Source organism: Pseudonaja textilis, chromosome 1 (assembly GCF_049901715.1).
Source record: "Pseudonaja textilis isolate UNSWEBS1 chromosome 1, rPseTex1.2, whole genome shotgun sequence".
NCBI classification, from domain to species: domain Eukaryota; kingdom Metazoa; phylum Chordata; class Lepidosauria; order Squamata; family Elapidae; genus Pseudonaja; species Pseudonaja textilis.
The window spans coordinates 159,353,607-159,368,207 of record NC_141990.1 but is presented as its reverse complement, the minus strand read 5'-3'; the positions used below and the strand labels follow the sequence as shown (position 1 = coordinate 159,368,207).

At 38.3% G+C, this 14,601-nt stretch overlaps 2 protein-coding genes across 2 annotated transcripts; one reads left to right on the top strand and one right to left on the bottom strand.

Annotated features, from left to right (window-relative positions):
* Nucleotides 1-240: 240 nt before the first annotated feature.
* MED4 (mediator complex subunit 4) lies at nucleotides 241-6,506 on the top strand. Its single transcript, XM_026707675.2, has 7 exons — nucleotides 241-637; nucleotides 1,793-1,859; nucleotides 2,129-2,299; nucleotides 3,061-3,118; nucleotides 4,047-4,133; nucleotides 4,765-4,896; nucleotides 6,069-6,506. The coding sequence occupies exons 1-7, from the start codon at nucleotides 252-254 to the stop codon at nucleotides 6,239-6,241; spliced, it is 1,074 nt and encodes a 357-aa protein (XP_026563460.1). The 5' UTR covers nucleotides 241-251; the 3' UTR covers nucleotides 6,242-6,506.
* Nucleotides 6,507-7,984: 1,478 nt separating this feature from the next.
* Nucleotides 7,985-14,099, bottom strand: NUDT15 (nudix hydrolase 15). Its single transcript, XM_026707678.2, has 3 exons — nucleotides 13,908-14,099; nucleotides 9,706-9,902; nucleotides 7,985-8,694 (listed from the first exon to the last, which is right to left on the bottom strand). The coding sequence occupies exons 1-3, from the start codon at nucleotides 14,048-14,050 to the stop codon at nucleotides 8,558-8,560; spliced, it is 477 nt and encodes a 158-aa protein (XP_026563463.1). The 5' UTR covers nucleotides 14,051-14,099; the 3' UTR covers nucleotides 7,985-8,557.
* Nucleotides 14,100-14,601: the final 502 nt, after the last annotated feature.

The window sequence follows — 14,601 nt, the reverse complement described above, 5'->3', positions numbered from 1 at the left end:
CATTTTGCTTATGCCAGGGATCTCCAAACTTGACAACTTTAAGACTTGTGGACTTCAACTCCCAGAATTCCCCAGCCAGTATGGCTGGCTGAGGAATCCTGGGAGTTGAAGTCCACAAGTCTTAAAGTTGCCAAGTTTGAAGGCCTCTAGCTTATGTTATTGGGAACCTTTTAAACGCACGCCCCTCCCCCCCGCCCCCAAACGAATAGCATGCAGGAAAAAAAAAAGAGGCCTCCCCTTCGCCGAAACCTATGAAAAGATGCAACAACGCAGGCGTCATGGGCTGGACACTCCCCTTTAAAACGGAGTTGGATTGCCCAGCAGGAGCCCTTGTAGGGAAAGAAAGCCGCCTTATTGAATATATAACGCGAGGCTCCGGAGCAGAACTGAGCCTTATAAAGCCGCGTGAATTTCTTTCTCCGTTTTCTCTGCGCAGGCCTTTACGCCGAGGTCACCAGGGGCCGCTCTCAGCTGGCGGGCCGCTACCCGGCTGCAATACTTTTCTCCCGGTCTCTTCGCGCGGCTTCCCCTTCCGGCCAGCAGAAGTGGCGGAGATGGCGGCCGGAGCGAGCGGGGAGCAGAGCAGCACCCGGGAGAGGCTGTTGGCTGCCTTGGACGATCTGGAGCTGCTGGCCAGGTGGGCGCTGCCGGCCGTTGCCCCGTGAACCTCTCCGGGGCCGCCCTTCGCGCTCCGCTTCGGGACTTCGCGTTGGCCCTGGAAGAGCCGAACCAGAAATTTAATGAGGGGCTCGTGTTCTTCTTGTGTCCCGGGCTCCTATCCTCAGCCAAACGGGGTGGCTTAAAATGGGACTCGGGGTGTCTCGACGTGCACATATTATTGGGCGGTTAATAAGTAACCCAGTTTCTAATTATTGATTTCTAAGTTCATCTGACGAAGTGCACTATTTATATTTCGCCTTTTACTACTTTTACAAATAACTCGAGGCGGCGAACACGTCCGATGTGCCTTCCTCCTATTTTCCCCACGACAACCCTGTGAGGTGGGTTGGGCTGAGAAGAGAGTGACTCGCCCAAAGTCACCCCGCTGGCTTTCGTGGCAAAGGCATGACTGCAACTCGCTTGCTTTCTAACCTGGTGCCTTAGCCAGGAGCCCAAACTAGCTAGTGGTTTAACCATAAAGTGGAGTTTTCTATTTCCCTGCAAAACGGTTGCGGAGGGCTGGCAGACTTGAGAAGCATCAGTTGAGGGGGGAGTGCGCTCACGTTGAATCTGGCTTTTGTGTGAAAATTGTTCTTCAAACATTTTACATGTTCAAGTCTGTGGGGTGCAAAAATTACTTTTCTGAATTGAATGTAGATTTATTTTGATGCAACTCAGAGCAGAATTTTAAAGATTTGCTTTACATTGCAAATGCTACTTCACCTGACAATCCATGGTCATTAGCAATTGATGAGTAGGGGAAAAAAATTACCTACAGTGGTGAGCTGGTGCCATAACAGACAGGGTGTAAGCTTTAAACACCATGCCTTTTCTAGCTCAATTTTGCAAACTACTGTATTTTTAAAACTAGAATCCTCATCCCCATTTGCTATCTTTTTACCATAAGACCATTTAAATTGTTTTATTTTTTTACTAACTGCATTTATTTATCAATCATATTTTTATAACAATTATTTCCCTCAACTATTAAATCTAACTGGATTTACCCTGATTAGCTGAAACAGGGGAGTGAAATTTAAGATGAAAGGAAGACTTGATTTACTTACTGTGGAGCAATGGGTACTAGACTAAAACTGTCTCCTTTTTGCTCACTTATATTGTTTTGCTTTAGAGAACTGATTGAAGTTTTGGCAATTTCAAGAAACCAGAAGCTAGCACAACCTGGGGAAGAGGGCCAGGTAAAGAGGTTAAAATTTTTATAAAACTATAGAAAAAAATATTGTTAATTATCTACATGTTGACCAGCCTGAAAAGAAAAGTAGTATGTCTGTTTCTCTACTTTTGCTGTAATGTTGTTACATACACTTTACTTTTATCCAGGCCCTGAGATTTATAACTAGACCTATTACAATAGAATGGAATAGAATAGCTATTACAAGATTGGATTTTATTGGAAATCCTGAAATTGACAAAATGTTTTTTCTATAACATATAATTTGTTGCATAGATCCTGGAATTGTTAATTCAGCGGGATAAAGAGTTCCAAGAATTGATGAAACTAGCTCTTGATCAAGGGAAAATCCACCATGAAATGCAGGTATTGGAAAAAGTTGTAGAGAAAAGAGACAATGATATTCAGCAGCTTCAAAAACAACTGAAAGAAGCAGAGCATATTCTGGTGAGTGAAGTGCTTTGTATCTTTTGATGATTGTGCCTATTAAATCAGTCATACAGAAAGTTGGTATAGTTTATTAGTATTAAATATACTAATACAAATTAGGCTAGTTTACTTTTAATTTCTTCAATCCTTTCCTTTGGTTGCTATGTTACTGCAAGCCAAAGTTGTCTTTAATTTCTTGAAATCTGTTTTCTTTCTCTGCGCTGTCTGCAGGGTTTTCTCCTTGATATTTGGATGTGCTAGCCAGTAACCATATGAGTATTTTACATGAATCCTAAAACATGTATTAAAGAAGATATAATGGCTCCTTGAGCCTGAAACCTCTAGTTATCAAATTGTTGCCTGAATTTATACAGTATGTGGAACTATAATTAAGCAAGAGGTTGAATTGTACAATTCTTTGGACACAAACCATATTTTGGCTAGCATGCTGTACAAAATCAGTCATTTTAGTTTTTGCTTTAGCATTTTGTATGAAGCCAATTGTCATTTAATTAACAGCCCATTATTTAACTATGGTTTAATACAATTTTAAACAGGCAAGATTTTTGTTTGTTTGTTAGAGATACAGCCCCAAAGAAATGTAGAAACATTCTTGGGATCCTATTAAATAACCAAGCTGTTGTTCTTAAACTTTTCCTTTGATTAGGATAACTTGCATATTTCCTATACTAAACTAATTTTAATTTCTGTAAAGAGGATTTATGGAAGAATGCACTTTTTATAAATCAGCATAACAATAAATAGTATTTTGCCTATAGGCTACAGCTGTTTATCAAGCAAAAGAAAAACTGAAATCAATAGAAAAGGCAAGAAAAGGTAAGTGTTGTTTTTAATTATTTCTTAGGAAGTCTGTTATCACAACAGACTAAGTTGAACATTGCATGTCTCATGAAATTTATAAACATTTGTTTCAATCATAATTTATTTTCATCAATAATTATATATTTTTAAATGTTCATGGTACATTTGAAAAACAAGACAATTCAGTAGCATTACATATCATTTATTCCTGTTCACTTCATCATTGGCAGCTTGATACAGCTGTGACCAAAACAAATTGAATAAAATCTTGCAATCTTCTATGAGATCTTTGAGTCCAACAATAGCTGCCTGCCAGAGCAATTATTTAGAAGAGGAATGAAGTGAAATTAAAAGGAGTACTTGAACAACATACATATTCCTGGTTTAATTTCTCAAGCTTTTGTAAGTTTTTGGTACTTCACAGGATGCTAGATATAATTATGAGAAGGGGAAACAACGGCCTTTAGATATTTGAAAATTGCAACTCCCAGCATTCTTTACATTAGAGCAACAGGGAATTGTAATTTAACTATGTAGAATTATAGAGCAGAACAGAAAGTAAAAAAACTACTGGAATGTCTTTGTTGTCTGTAATTTATTCGTGAATCATCAGGGAGGAATGTTCTGAATGTTTGGCTTTTACTGCATGATTTTTGTACAAGAATTTAATTTGAAAATACAGGAATTATTTTAATTTGGGGATTTCAAAGAGAACCATCTACCATATGAAAATGTAGCACCTTACAAGATACATTTCCATTATAGAAGAGAGATTGAAATGCAAATAGAACTGCCCCAAAAGAAAGGGCTGGGGAAAACAAAAGGAAATGATCCTTGTATAATGTTAGTGCTTCTACATTTTTTTACTTGAAAGGACTACTAGTGAATTTTACGTTACAGAATGGATGGCTGCATGCATTCATTGTATCTACATTTCTTACAGGAGCTATTTCTTCCGAAGAAATAATTAAATATGCTCATAGAATTAGTGCCAGCAATGCTGTTTGTGCTCCTCTAACTTGGGTGCCAGGTAAATAATAAATATGTCTATATCATCTTATTTTTACTGATAGTAGGTATTTTAGATATTCTTTGGTAACTGCAAATATGTTCATGTATACTACTACTTGGTAAATTTGATAAGACAGTTGTAATGAAAATATATAATTTCTATCATGGGAGGTTTATCCAGTGTTTGGGATTATTAAGATGAAAGATGCTTTGGAGCACACGCAATTCCTTAACATGTAACATGCAACTCCTTGAATCTGCCTTTTAGAATTAAGCTATAGTTGCAGAGGCAGCCCGAGAAAAGGTGCAGCTACTTTAAGGAGTTGTCAATACTCTTTGAGTGCTACATCTTTCTTCTTTTGACACTTGAATTCTGACTACTGAATGCACGCTCTGTGCTACCAAGTGATCAGCTGTTAACTTATCTAAGATTTTTTTAATGAAGAGTATGACAAGGAAAATAAGTTATTTGTCCATGCTATTTCTAAAGAAGGCCATTCATGAATGACTTCAGGTTTACAGAAGGTTAAAACAAGTAAAGGTAAATAAAAGCAATAGTAAAAAATAATCACAATAAAAGAAAAACCACTATTATATATTTGATTTATATTTGCTTATTTGGAATTGCAAACAAAATCATTATTTTTAAGGGGATCCTCGAAGACCATATCCAACTGATTTGGAGATGAGGAGTGGTCTTTTGGGTCAGATGAACAATCCTTCAGCAAATGGAGTTAATGGACACTTACCAGGAGATGCACTTGCAGCCGGCAGATTGCCAGGTAATAAAGATTTAAGAGAAATGAGTCTGTTGTCAAGTGTGTTCGTATGCATAATTTGCATAGATATGTATGGGATATGCAATGTGGAACCTTAGGCATGACAAATGTTGTAAATCTCAGAAGTTAATGACATTAGGAAAACAAAAAGTCCCTTGAAATAAACTATTTAAGAATTTATTTAAAATAAAAGTAGATTGAAGTATATTCAAAGAGATTAAAAATGAAAATATTAAAAGCATTTACTTATCACTGTAGTGAAACTGTGTAAAGTATTTGCACAGGCTCGAGTAAAAGAATTATTTTAAAAAATAGCTAGTCTGTAATGGAAAAACAAGTGATACTATGAAATGTAGTAGAGGGACATAAGATCAGGATGTCTTCAGCTGTTTTAGCACTTAGCAGCATTTTGAGTTATATAGTGCCCCATAGTGCTTTAGAGCATTCTCTGGGTGGTTTATAATGTCAGCATATTGTTCCCTTCAATCATTTTACCAACCTCGGAAAGACTGAATCAACCTCCCACTCGATCAGGATTAAATTCCAGGCTGTGGACAGAATTTGTCTTCATTCTAACCACTGCACCAGTAGGACTTGGGGTTTTGAAATATCAGCATCACCTTACCACTGAAGTTGAAACCTATGAAGGGAATAAGGTTGCCTTCTTTTTCTGTAAGATGCTTTTCTGGTGAAATTGTACATACTGCTAATTTTAGACGAAAGACGACTTCTGAGGGATGAATTTAATCCTGTGATTTTTTTAAATGGAAATAAATTAAGCTTTACTAATGCTAAGAAGAATTAAGCACATGAATTTCTAAAGAAGACAAGATTCTGGTAGTTTGTAATAGCCTGAGAAATAAATTAGACAAAAATAACAAAAGGGTGGATAGGTGGCTTGGAAAATAGTCACAACTCACTGTTTTCAGTGCTGTTGTAACTTCAAATGAATGGTTGTAAGTTGAGGACTACCTGTACAAGGCACTCTTAGCATCAGAGGATTTAATGGGAAAATGAGTTATGTTCTTCTGAAATCAGTGGGAATTGTGTGACAAGTTTACTTTTTGTAAAATTGATGTGCAATTTTATACTGTAAATTTCTGGTTGTCATTTTATTATTAAAAAAATAAATGTGCATGGAGTAATTGTATATTGTACATTTCTTTTTTCTTTAGATGTACTTGCACCACAATATCCATGGCAATCAAGTGACATATCAATGAACATGCTTCCTCCTAATCATAGCAATGACTTTATGTTAGAACCTCCTGGACATAATAAGGAGAATGAGGATGATGTAGAGGTTATGTCAACAGATTCCTCGAGTAGCAGTAGTGACTCCGATTAGGGCCTGCATCTGAATCACTTGATTGTATCTGCATATACATTCTGCATTCCAGATGGAGGCTGCGGTACCAAGGAGGAAACTTAACAATTCATGAGAATCTTTCTCTTGTATTTGATGATACGACTTTATCCCAGAATGTCAGATAATTGTTGAAATAGGGTGGAGGTAGCCACTGGAAATATGTTATGCTCTGACATAATTTATTTTGGTATGTGTTTACTCATAAAAATGTTTTTGCACAAAATAAATATCTATGAAATTGCAAGTTAGCTGTTGCTTGTGAGTAGAGTAACATTTCTATAAACACCAAAGAATTGCATGGAGCAACTGTCACCAATTCCTTAATACTGTACATTTTTATAGTAAGTCTTCCAGTCTTTCAAAATAGATCTTCAAGCATCAGAGATGTGGGAGAAAATTCCATTCTTCAATGCCATTGAAGAAGTAGTCTATGAGTAAAAGTCTGCTAACCGATCTTTAGATCCAATAATCTTTCCAATTGCATAAAATCAGAAAATATTTAGATGAGACTTCCCCAGGCTGCTACTCTGCATGTGCATTTGTAATACTCTACCAGCACTCCTACTTCCTAGACTTTTTGTCATGAGGGTGTAAAATAGTTTTGTATGAATTTTGCTGGTAGAATTCATTCACAATCAGGTTATGTATGTAGCAAATAAGAGCTTTTGCATATAAAATAGTAAGTTTTTACTAAAAAATACTGAATGTATTGTGGTCACATCATGTCTTGTTTAATGAACTTCAGGGAAGTGAGGTCATAAGGTCATGTAATGTCTCTCTGAATCATGGAGCTGCTGGTCCCAATTGTGACTGCTAAGTGCAGACAACCTGAATTTTTAACAGTAAGCTAGGCCCATTAAACATGTCCTAAGTCTGGCAACCAGAGAGTATTCAGGAGGTGGCCTTGGTTCTAGATCTTGGAGGACAGAGACAATGAATCCAAGATGACAGTGAAGGGGAAGGCAAGGAGGTCAAGGGGAAAGGGAGAGAGAAATGGTGTTGGATCATCAGAAGCCAGGCAGGGCAAAGGAAAACATCAGTGATAGAAGCTAAAGACAGCCATAGAGAGAAAGTATAGTATAATGAAAAAAGGGCTAGCTTTTCAGTAGGAGCACTCGGGACTTGGCCTTCCCAACGAACTACATGAAGAGGTAAATTTTAAGAAACCTGAGTAATAGGAATGGATTCAAACATCCTGGAAACCTTTTTCTTAAAAACTAATTTATTGATTAAATCAGAATTGGCAAATTATATTAAGCCAAAATTAAATTGATATACTCTGTGAACTCAGCCTGCCTGTTTGTTATACTTGGGCACATATTCCTGACTGTTCCAGGTTACCAGGATGGATTTTTTTATTCTTTGCTGTTTATCTTATCTGCTGAGATCCCCTGCTAAAATACTGTTCACGTCAGTTTTAAAACAGCAGTCAGTTTTTAAAGAACAAAAACAAACAGCATTTTTCTCTTGGATCTGTCCTGTGCTACCTTTTTCTTTCTAATTAAAATATTCCCAAATCAAAATATCCCCAATTTTTTGTTTAAAAATAATTTTCTTGAAAAAAATTAAAGGCTCAGTTGACATGAAATAGATTTCCATAGTTCCTGGTTAACTCAGTTAACCATAGGCAAAATCCACACAATATATTGAACTAATATGGCTGAACACATTTTGGTTCAGCATTATCATGCAAAAATAACTAATGGAAAACTAAACACAATATGGGTTGCATAAAAACATGTTAAGGTTTTTTTTCCCATTATTGGAAACGTTTCACAGGTTTTCATGATGAAAAAAGGCTTGCACACTGGTAGTAATTTTTCTTTTTTTCCAATGGTGGTACTCCTAAGTCACAGAGCAAAATGGATTAGAATTAAGACAGTTTAAGAATTAAGACAGTTTAAAATATGGACCTTTTGTGATTAGATCATATCATTTATAGGGGCAACTATAATACTTTTACTATACAATCATCTTTTCTCACAGAGCAAAGTGACAAAATATAGGATGTATTATTGCAGCTACTTTGACCAGTAATAAGACTATCAGTATCACAAGTACGCATTAAGCTCTATATATTAGGATACATCACTGTATTAAATATGTTGTAAAGAAAAATATGTGAAACTGTGCCAAACTACAGCTTTTGGAGGGAATATGATTATTGCCATTCATGCAGTATTGACAGAGGTTGGTTCCAAGTGTTTAGAGCAAATGTACAACTTGGCACTGATAACAAAAGTCTCTTCGTAGGGGCCTATTGATAAATTGTTTTAAATCCAGAAAATATAATTTTTAGAAATTTCCAGTATACCCAATCAGGTGGTTTAATTCTTCTTTGAAAGGATTATAATTTTGTTCTCTTAAGCAGCGTAGGGGCCAGAAGAGTTTATTGGCTGGTGGAAACTCATCCCATTTTACCCATTCCCAACCTACAAAAAGAAAAAGAACAACATTTCAGCATAAGAAGAAAATTAATCTGTCAATGATTTCTAGGATTATGTAGTGTCAGATTGGGAAATGGGAGTTTATATAAAGGAAGAAAGTCCCTGGAAAGTAGTAAATGCCTAAAATTCCCACAGTGTTATGTTATGAATGTGATGCAAAGACATTTTTTAACCCAGAAATGCAAAACAATTTCATCATTTTACAATGCTCCATACGGCTGGGACAGTTGCAAGTGGTGCATATAAAGTTCAATTTTAAAGAAAATTAAAAGCATAAAAATTAAAACATTACAAAGAAAAAAAACGTTCATATATCTAAAACATAGGTACCTTTCAAGAGAAGACCAATTGCATGCAGGTGGCAGCAAATTAAATGCCAATCTCTAACTATCACCAAATCTATCCTGGCAAAAATGATGTATGCCCTGATTTCAAACTGTTTGAATGGTTAATCATTGCTTCAATAACATACATAAGCACAAGCCCAGCCCTGTTTAATATAGTAGCCCTGAAGATATTAGGTCAAGGGCCATGTTCATCCAGCATTTTGTTTCATATGGTAGTTATTACCAAGATATCTCCAGAAAAAGCAGATGGAAACAAACTGTTCTGCATGAAACTAGTTCCAAGCATTCCTGTTTTATTATTACATTTTAGTATAATATCTGAGTTGCAACCTGCCTAATTATTTTGGAGTCTTACAACTTGACATGATACTTCGTTCCAGAAGTTTAAAACAAATATTGAGTAGACAACTCAAAAAATAATACTGGGACACATTTTCAGTACCCTAGATTCTGGAAGTTAGTTCAAGATAAATTAGAGAAGCTTGCAGCCAAAGCCTTGCCTAGATACAATATCAACAAATAAGGGATATGATTTGCACTTTGATACACGCACAAATGTTCAAACAATAAACAAACAAAAAGCAGGAAACCATACTCACATTGTACATATATGCAGACAATATGGATACAGAGTTTTAAAAAAACTTACTTTCATTTTTATCAGGTTCCAGATTCTTTGGTTCAGATTCGTGATTCATATCAATGTCTCCTTGCATTAGGATGGTGACATAATGGTAATTGTCCTTTAAACTGGCAGCATTTACAACTGAAGCAAACCGCACATTTGTTAGATGCAAAGCAGCTTCTTCTAAAGTTTCTCTCTTTGCACATTCTACCAAACTTTCACTGCACAGAGGAAAAGTGAAGGAAATATGAGTCAGCCAGAAAGCAAAAGTGGTCCTATCTGTTTGAAACATCACAACAATCCAGTTTATATGACAACTAGCAGGCATCTACTCTGAACAAGGTGCCTGAATATTTTTATCAGCTTTATTTGCCCTTATTCTCAAAGAAATTGTTTTGCTTATAAAGAAGGGATACTTTATTTTAATTAATTCATTTTCTGTGATGTAGCATAATTAATATTTGTTTACTGATGTAAGGCCTTTTTGTATGTTGAGATAATGGGAAATCTTTGGTGTTTCAGTAGCTTCAGATTGTTTTTCTTATTTTCATCTTTAGTCTTATATGGGGTTGCACTGCCCCACATAACCTGGTGGCCAGAGCAGGTGCTTAGGGAGGTCTTTGCCCAGTTTCAATCTATATGCCAGTTATGCGCTTTCCTGTATGTGGGGGTTCTCTGCTTGGTCATTGACACCCTATTTCATTCGAATTTGGACTATTGCAACATGCACAACATAGGTCTATCTTTGAAAGGTATCTAGAAGATTCAGGTGGTACAAAATGCAGCTGCATGGGCAATTTTAGGTGTCCAAAGGGTGCATGTAACACCTCTGCTTTGCAAGCTGCATTTGGTGCCAATTTGATTCAAAGGACTTATAAAGCCCTACATGGCATGAGGCCAGCTACCTATGCAAACATTTTGTCCTATTCCATCAGCCCATCCCACATGATCAGGTAAGGGAAGGTATGTTGCAGACTATCAGTTCTCCTGGCAGGGTCAAGGAAGAGAAACTTCTCTGGTGTTGCCCCACCCTGTGGAATATTTTCTTACTCAGGCCCCCACTTTCCTGGCCTTCTGAAAAGGCATTAAAATCTGTCCTGACCACAAACAAAGCCAGCATAGTTGCATTAAAAAACTCTGATCAACTGAAAGACAAAAACGACAAGAATAAAAAGTGGAAAGAGGGATACATAACTAAAACAGAATACCAGCATATAGCATGAATCTGCAGATGACATCAGAAAAGCTAGGGCTCAGAAGTAAGAACTAAGACTTGCAACAAATGTGAAAAATAAAGTTTCTTTCAATATGTAAAAAAATAAGAAAAAAGTCAAGGAATTCATTAATGGGAGAAGATGGCAAAGAAGTGACAGGCAGCAGTGAAGAAAGCAGAGCTGATGAATTCATTCTTTACATTGATCTTTACATAAAAAGAAAAAAATATTTCAACCTACCAAAGGCAATACTGTAGGAGACAGAGTAGGAATGCAAGTCAAAATAAGCAAGAAAATGGTAAGACTACTATCTATTCTAGACGAGTTCAAATCACCTGGACCAGATAAATTACTGTATTTTTCAGACTATAAGCAGCACCGGACCATAAGACAAACCTAGGTTTAGAGAAGGAAAACAAGAAAAAAAAAGCTTTTGGCTTCTCTGTGTCCCGTTTTCAGCCTCCCCAGCCCCCAGAAGCACTCTGAAGGCCAAAAATGGGCCCAAACAGGACCCGTGGAGCCCTCCACAGGTCCTGTTTTTTGCCTTTCCTGGCATCCAGAAGCTCTCTGCTGGCCAATTTGCTTCTGGATGCCAAGGAGGGCAAAAACAGGACCCGTGGAGGCCTCCAGAGACCATAAACTGGTCCATTTTTTGCCTGCAGAGCGCTTCTGGATGCTGGGGAGGCACGGAGGGTTTGTGAGGCCAAAAGCAGGCCCATATTTGCTCTATAAGAAACACAGACATTTCTACCCACTTTTTTGGGGGGGACAGACCGACGGACCGCGTCTTATGGTCTGAAAAATACGACACATTCCAGAGTTCTGAAGGAGGCCACAGATGTGATTTCAGAACTAGTGAACCCTACTTTCAAAGATCCTGGACTACCAGGGAATTACTAAAGGACCAGAAAAGAACTGATATGGTTCTCATCTTCAAAAAAAAAAAGGGGTGGGGTGGGGAAATGGATCCAAGAAACTACAGAACAATCAGCCTGACATCAATACTTGGGAAGATCCTGGAAAAGATAATCAATCAACAGATCTGTGAATGCCAGACAAACCTTATTGCATTATTTGACAAAGTGACTAAATTAGTGGACCAGCGAAATGCTGTGGACATTGGACTTCAGTATTTTAACAAAGTAGATAACAACCTACTTCTTTGGGTAGACATTATCACCAGATTGATTCGTAGCTGGCTGACCAACTCTCAACATGAAACTACAGGTACATGAGGAGAAGTATACAGTGGGCTAACCCAAAGTTCTGTCTTAGGCCCAGTACTCTTCAATGTCTTCATAAGTGTTTAGATGAGGGGCTAGAAGGGGAACTCATCAAATTTGCAGATAACACCAAGTGGGAGAGAGTAGCCAACACTTTAGAACAGGGGAGGCAATTACTTTTCCCAAGGGGACACATGCAAAACCGAGACTGTTGTGGAGAGCTGAACCAATGGGGCTGCTGCAGCGCCCCCTGCCATCATGGATTGGATAAAGACAGCCACGGACAGTGGAATGCCCAGGTTTGTCCAGAAGGGTCTTGATAGAATGTACACTGGGGCTTATACAACACAATGTAATTTGGTGATAAGAAAAATAAGGGTTTACATTTAGCCAAGAAAAACCAAATGCATATGTATAGAACAAATGGTACCTGGTTTAACAGCAGTAATTTTGAGGGGGATCTAGATATCCTAGTAGATAAACACTTAAGTATGAGCCAGAAGGGTGCTGCAATTGCTGAATAAAGCCAATACAGTCCTAAACTGCATCAACCAAGGGATGGTATCAAGATCACATGAAGTGATGATACCGCTTTATACTACATTAGTAAAACCACACTTGGAATACTGCATCCAGTTTTGATCACCACAATACGAAAAAAGATGAAGGTGTGCAGAGAAGAGCAACAAAAATAATAAGGGGACTGTAGGATGAAACACAAGGAATGGTTGCAGCAGCTGGGTATGTCTGGCCTAATGCAGAGAAGGACTAGGGTGGCTTGATAGCAGTCTTCCAATATTTGAGGGGCTGCCACAGAGAGGAGAGGGTGAGCCAAAGCACCAGAGGACAGGACAAGAAGTAAGGGATGGAAATTTTATCGAAGAGAGATCTAATATAGAACTAAAAAGAAATTTTCAAGGAGAATAATTAATCGTTGGAACAGCTTGCCTTCTGTGAATGCTCCATCTCTGGAGGTTTTTAAGAAAGGATTGGATAGACATTTTTCCAGAATGATATAGGGTCTCCTCCTTGAGCAGGGGGTTGGACTAGAAGATCTCCAATGTCCCTTTCAACTCTGTTATTGCTTACTATGACTGCCACTAGAAAGTTAAGCAATCTCTAACATCCCATTATTAGGACCAAAGCCTTTCCTTCCTTTTCTCTCAATTCTCTGCTGCAATAAGGCCAGTAGCAAAATCCCACATTTTAATAGTTATTAACCAGTAATATCAGATTTGGGCTACAAAACAGAAGAGCAAATCTGTTACCATTCGTCCTCATTTGCAATCAAAACCTAGAACTTTACCATCAATAAAAGCTTAAAAAAAATAACTCCACATAATTAAAACTATTTCTAACTTGAGCAGGGGGTTGGGCTAGAAGACCCCCCAGCTTCAGTCCAACTATTATTCTGCTACCGATATCAAGAACGACTGACTCCTTACTTACTAATTCTCTTGTTCTCCTTCCTTCCTTCCTTCCTTCCTTCCTCAGGGTGTATGAAGCCTACACCTTTTTAAAATTAAAACCACTCATTCATTCAGAAGGCACCCCATCTATTTAACCCGGTGTTTTTCAAAGACTACAGCTGTAAATGTGTGGACTTCCATTCCCGCAATGTTGACTGTGGGATTCCGGAAATTGGGGTCCAAACATCTTAAAAGTAGCCGAGTATGACAAACGCCCACTTCATCCCACGGCAGGACCCGCCAAAAGCCCCTCCGCCAGCTCCACGTGCACAGGAGAAATCGGCCGTGCGACACTCTCCTGAGGTACGCCTCCAGCTCACCCAAACTCTAAGTGCCCTCCGGGAAGCTGGAAGAAGCCCTTTCCGACGACACTTCTCCGCTTGCCTACTAGGACGCACCCAGGGTGTCCGGGGCTCCTGATCACCACCCCAACTCCAACCCCTGGGCGCAGCTGCTTCTCCATGGCCGGAGCCGCAGAGTTGCGCTCGGTTTAACTCCGCCTACCTCCGCCAGTCGCGCAGCCAATCTGCGTGGGAGAGGCTTTTTTTGGGGGGCTTCTCAGGGCTCAATTGCCGGTGGCAATTGCCAATTTGGTAGCAGAGACGTTCAAGAAGGGTAATTAATATATCGATTTAAAAAGTACCTTTAAAAGGACAGAGGCCATCTTAAAATCTCCACTGGGAACGAAAGGAAAGCCGACGAATAAAAATCTAATAAAAATGCAGTTCAGGGTAAACAAGCACAAAATAATACCAAAAACTTCACTTTAAAATGAAGAGGCTGGCTCTGACTTTACCCCTTGTTGCCTTAATCGTGATTTACTGGATTTGCACAGTATGCACTAGGCCACAAATTGATAACCTTAATGAAGCATCCTTGGATGTTCTTGGAAAAATTAAGCTTGGTCAAACCTGATTAGTAGGTAGTTGGAGGCCACAGGGAATTATAAAAGGGCTACACTGAGAGGGCCAGTTTATAGTAGTGGTTAAGGCATCAAGGCTAGAAATCAGGAGT